This window comes from Salvia hispanica, chromosome 5, assembly GCF_023119035.1.
Source record: "Salvia hispanica cultivar TCC Black 2014 chromosome 5, UniMelb_Shisp_WGS_1.0, whole genome shotgun sequence".
Taxonomy (NCBI): Eukaryota; Viridiplantae; Streptophyta; class Magnoliopsida; order Lamiales; family Lamiaceae; genus Salvia; species Salvia hispanica.
This window is the reverse complement of record NC_062969.1, coordinates 16,500,960-16,506,959: the sequence shown is the minus strand read 5'-3', so window position 1 is coordinate 16,506,959 and position 6,000 is coordinate 16,500,960. Positions and strand designations below refer to the sequence as shown.

Below are 6,000 nucleotides of genomic sequence, written 5' to 3'. Positions count from 1 at the left end.
GGAACAAATAGATAGTATATAAAAATGAGACTTATATTCTAATTTTTCAATACACATTTCTTATAGTATTTCTTAAAATCTGCATTAAAAAAATGAAATGGGGAACAAAGAAGATATATTAAATAAGTGGCTGATTGGATTGAGTGGCTGCTGTTAAATATGGTCCAAGTCAATCGCGTAGAAGCCAACCTTGAGCCTTCCTCAACAATTACTATATGAGAAAAACAAAAGAGAAAAAAGAGAAAGGGATAACTTTGGAATTTTTGATACATTATTCTTTATTGAGATGGAAAATATTTCCATACTAGTATATGCAGTCGTATATATTCATGGTTGTGTGGACAACTATTTACACACACATAAACACAAGAAGTAAAAAAGAGAACACAACATACATAAAATGAGTGAGAAAGAGAATGAGAGAGAAGATAAGGAGGAGAGAGAGATGTTTGTTCATTGGAACCACGAGCATCCGCTTGCTCCGGTGGATATTCAGAGAAGCATACGTGTTTGTGATGGTTGCCTAAAGCCTTTTGGAAGGGGAGAGAAATGCTATGGATGCAGCCAGGAATGCGGGTATGATGTCCTCCTACATGAAGAATGTGCAGAGGCGCCAAGGAAGATCACACACGCAATGCACCCTCAACACACACTCACTCAACAATATTCCCCCGTGGAATGGCAAACGCGCTGCTCTGTCTGCCAAGGGTATGTTGCATGCATCTCCTATGGATGTACGAGTGTGGAATGCATGTTTGTGATGCATATCAGTTGCGCTGGGGGCAGCGACATGATGTATGAAGCCGAAGATGGTGAGGGCAGCATCATACATCATGCGAGCCACCCCAAGCACAAATTGGAGTTGTTGAGGAGAAGGTGTTCGTTCAAGTGCGATGCTTGCGGAACCACACACGCCATAGGGAGTTCATGTTCATCCTACACATGCACCGATGATGCATGCGAGTATTGGATCCATGAGAGATGCGCTTCATTGCCTCACACCATTCAAAGGGAAGATCACAATCACTCCCTCTCTCTCACTTTCCATGTCCCGCTTCAATATCTCGTATACAACTACCGTTGTGATGTCTGCAGTAAAAGATTAATATCCAAATTTTGGATATATCATTGTGAGCTTTGCAGCTATGCTGTCCATATCACCTGCGCCTTCACCAAATCTCTCCCCGACTCTAAATATAATCCATATCTTAAAAGCGATTCGTGATACAAAACTTATATAGTAGTTTTAGTTCTCTCTTTACAACACTTTTTTGGCATAAACTTTATTCTTAATTATCTTCCTTTAATAATTTTTCATTTAACATTTAAACATCAATTTCTTATGTTACATATTGAAATGTGTGTTTTTGTTGCATGTAGAGAGCAAGGGATTATGAAGTTTCCAATAAGTGATGTGGGAGAGGACCTAATTAGAGCTTTTGTAAGGAGGCAAGAAGGAGATACACATACACATATGCATACACCCATTCCTCATCGTGATGTTGCTTATCAGTTCCACAATAACAAACTGACATTAGTCTCATCAGCATCATTCCATGGAGAAAATGAAGAAGAAGACGATAATGATGATGAGGAAGACTACTCTTGTAGAAAATCGGAAATAATATGTGATGGGTGTATTACTCCGATACTTCTGAAACAAACATCATCATCATCATCATCTTCGAGTAGTAGTAGTAGTAAAGATAACTACTACTACTACATGAGATGTAGCATAAGATCATGCAAATACTATCTTCATTTAGCATGCTTCCAATTGCCACCTCAGCTTTCTTCTCTTCCTCACCTCCACAAACAAGATCACAGACTTGTCCTTCAATCTTGTGACAAACTTAAACCATGGGAGTCTTCATCTTGCAGCGTCTGCGAAATAGATACAAATGGTTTGTATTATGCCTGTACAAAATGCAATGGCTTCAAAGTAGATATAAAGTGCGCTTCAATGCCGGACACTATGTATCACGCAGCTCACCCTTCACACCCCCTCAACCTTCTCTCCCAACACGATACTCTTATACGAGCTTTTGATACATGCGATGCCTGAGGTGCTAATAAGAGCTATGCATGCGACGCCTCTGATTTCATCGTGCACTTTCAATGCGCAGTGCTGCCCGGATCAACCCTCAGTCGTAGATGGGACAAGCACCACCCGCTGCTTTTGACACATGACGCCACTATAAACCGCCCCGGTGATTTCTACTGCAATCAATGCGAGCAAGAAATGAATCCAAAGAGTTGGATGTATCACTGCCGCGGCTGCGCTATATCCTTCCATCCGGACTGCCTCAAAACTACATCCGGCCGGTTTAGAAACATCAAGTTTGGTCAAAAATATGTCATCGCCGGAGCTCACAACCACACGCTCACCTATCAAATTCTCACTACAAAATGCCGTTGCAACGTCTGTGGTCGGAATTGGCATGAATTGCCTGGATTTTACTGTGCATCTTGCATCTTCTTCATTTGTTTCCAGAATTGCGCTAGAAAAATGATCGGAGATGGCAACATTGAGGCCGTCGATTGATTCTTCTAGACTTGTGTATTTGTTATTTTTAATTTAATAGTATTAATGATGGTAGCTTGCTTTTTTAGAATGCAGTTGCTGATTGATAAAAAACACAAACTGTACATCATTGCTCATATTTTACTAATAAATTGTGTTATAGTAGTATTAATTTAGGGAAAAAAACCGTATGAATAATTACTTGTAGTATACTATATGATGCACCCTCCGTCCCACATAAAATGTCACACTTCGTGATACGGCACGGAATTTCAAGAGGTTTTATTTTGTGTGGCAGGTGGAAAAAGAAAATATCAATATTTATATTATTGTGAGAGATAATTTTTTTCTATAAGTAGAAATTTGATATCTTTAGTGAGCTAAATTAAAAAATAAAATGAGAAATTTTTTATGGGACGAAGGGAGTACATTAATTAGTACTCCCTCCGTCCCATTGAAGATGATTCACTTTCCTTTTTAGTTTGTCCCAACTAAGATGACCCATTACTTAAAGTGGAAACACCTTTATCTCTACTTTATTCCCTCTCTCTTACTTTACTCTCTCCTCTCAACACACAAAATAAATTTGTATAAAATCCCGTGTCGCCCAAGAAAGGGGTCATCTTCCTTGGGACGGAGGGAGTACGTCCTTAATTGAAAATTTGATTACTATGTCTTTTGCAGTTCTCACAATTTTTGTATTTATGTTATGCTCTTCTCTTTCAATTCGGATCAAAGATTTTTAGCGATTCTTACTACTATAAAAAGTCATGAGAGTTGGATAAGTTTTTCACGGCTCATAGTATTTTGTTATGAAGGAAAGAAAGACATCCATGCATGTTCTTTAAGGGTTCAAAAACAAAAGAAGACCTTACATGCACGAAAAGTTGATAAGTTTTGCCATTTTGCTCCGTCTGCAAAAATTAGACTAAGTTCAAAAAAGAAAGTTTTCAACCACTACTAACCTTGCACAACATTCTAAATATGGACCCCACAATCCACTGACACTCATTTCACTACCTTTTCCCGCCCTATCCTTACTTTTCCTATCTCTCTTTTACTTCACCAATTATACATTAAAACCCGTCTATTCACAATCTTGTCTATTTTTTGAGCACGGAAGGAGTATAAATCATTTTTCAGGGGCTAAATTTGAAATACTTCCTTCGTCCCACTTAAGATGACATGTTTTTTTTAGTTTGTCCTAACTAAGATGACATATTTTCTTTTTTGAAAACTTTCTCTTTCCAGTTAATACATTCAACCAACTTTTCTCACTCCTATTAAAATTTTCATCTTTCTCACTCCATTTTAATACTTACATCCACTTTTCCAATTAAAATTCCGTGCCGGTCAAGAAATGTGTCATTTTAACCGGGATTTCAAATGAATTAGACTTTCATAGGCCTATGAGGATCACAACTTAATACAATCAAATAATCTCCTTTTTTTCATATATGTCATGTCTAGGTCTTTTCCTTTTTGCACATTTTGTCTTTTATCTTTTGTTTTTCCCTTTTTTTCGTTTGAATTCAGCTCAAAGCTTAAAGCATCTTTTTTTTTGTTTGAGTTGGTAGTTAAATTTACATGTTGATAAAATTATGTTTTATAATGATAATTTTAATATATAAAATCAAGTTATACATTATACAATATTGTATGTTCAGCAGAATATTTTAAGCTATCACTGCTCATATTTTATAGGAGTAGTATAATTTTAAGCTATCACTGCTCACTCCTATTAAAATTTTCATCTTTCTCTCTCTATTTTAATACTTACATCCACTTTTAATTTCTCTTTCCAATTAAAATCCTGTGCCGATCAAGAAATGTGTCATTTTAGCCGGGATTTCAAATGAATTAGACTTTCATAGGCCTATGACGATCACAACTTAATACAATAAAATAATCTCCTTTTTTTCATATGTCATGTCTAGGTGTTTTCCTTTTTGCACATTTTGTCTTTTATCTTTTTGTTTTTCCCTTTTTTTCGTTTGAATTCAGCTCAAAGCTTAAAGCATCATTTTTTTTATTTGAGTTGGTAGTTAAATTTACATGTTGATAAAATTATGTTTTATAATGATAATTTTAATATATAAAATCAAGTTATACATTATACAATATTGTATGTTCAGCAGAATATTTTAAGCTATCACTGCTCATATTTTATAGGAGTAGTATATTTTATTATAGTATATTAATTTTAGGAAAAAAGTTCGTATGATCAACTTGTGGTACACTGCATGACCTGAATTTGAAAAAATAAAATAAAATTATACTCCTATTATTTGAAGTTGCATACTCTAGCTAGCAGTGATGCAGAAACGTACGGAGAAGGACTAAATTGGTAGAATAAAGAACCCAACTAATTGAGAACTTCAGATTATAAAACTCAATGTAAAATTAATATTCAAAAGTTTGTCTTGTAAGATAAACAATAAAACTTTTATATAGGTAAAGGGAAATCCTAAATTTATGTAAAATAAAACTAAAAGGAAAATAACTAAAAGGAAAATAGACAAAATAGGAAAACTTAACTTGGTAGGGGAAAAACAATTACTCCAAATATTTTTCCATCTATTAATTCTATTAACTAGGAAATAAAAAAAAAAAACTAAAATATAATTTGCTGCCTCCAAGTCTTATCTTCTATAACTGCATCATACTCTCCCTCCCTGAGATTTCGGAAAAAGGGATTAAGTTCGCTGACTTTTCGAAATTTGGGATTAAATTCGCTGATCTTTCAGAATATGAGTTCGAGTCATGCGAATTTTTTAGAATAAGAGATTTTTGTTTCTTTTTTTTTTATCATGTTTTCTCTTCTTATTTTTATTATTCATCTCCCAATATTTTTAATTGACTAAATTATCCCCTCAAAATTGAACCCAAATTTTGAAAAAAATAGGAGAGATAATTCGATTGAAATATCGTAGACTTTGTTGTTGCAGTAGACTGTAGATCCACTAGAAAGTAAAGTAAATTATATCCAATTGTTCAAGCTAATTTTATTCCCAAAATGCCGTAGAACGATTGCTTATTTGAAATTGGAATTATACTTTGGTAGCCATGTTATATTTTCTAGGGCAAGATGATGATTTGCAGATAAAGATATGCAATGGCAAGACCATATAAGTAAGGTCATCTGCAAGGTTTCTATACTTTGGGAAACAACAAGAACCATTATGTGGAGGATCTACTGCAACAACAAAATCAAGGGAAATTTCAATCCCTCCTTGGAGAATGATCTCGTCTGTTTTTAAGAATTTGGTTTCAATTTTAAGGGGATAATTTGGTCAATTGATAAATGTTTTGGGGATGGATAATAATAGAAAATAGGATTTAAAGCAAAAATCCTTTATTCTGAAAATTTCGCATGCCCCGATCCCATATTCTGAAAGGTCAGCGAATTTAATCCCAAATTTAGAAAGGTGAACAAAATTAATCTTTTTTTCCGAAATCTCTTCCCCTTGAAAAAG

At 34.8% G+C, this 6,000-nt stretch overlaps 1 protein-coding gene across 1 annotated transcript; it reads left to right on the top strand.

The window, feature by feature from the left end:
- The first annotated feature begins 373 nt into the window (after nt 1–373).
- Nucleotides 374–2,595, top strand: LOC125191228. The gene has a single exon (XM_048088744.1). It carries the CDS (start codon nt 401–403, stop codon nt 1,223–1,225), a length of 825 nt encoding a protein of 274 aa, XP_047944701.1. The 5' UTR covers nt 374–400; the 3' UTR covers nt 1,226–2,595.
- Nucleotides 2,596–6,000: the final 3,405 nt, after the last annotated feature.

Bases quoted from the DNA above. Each gene is read 5' to 3' on its own strand.
- LOC125191228 (XM_048088744.1), top strand. From the start codon at position 401: ATGAGTGAGAAAGAGAATGAGAGAGAAGATAAGGAGGAGAGAGAGATG.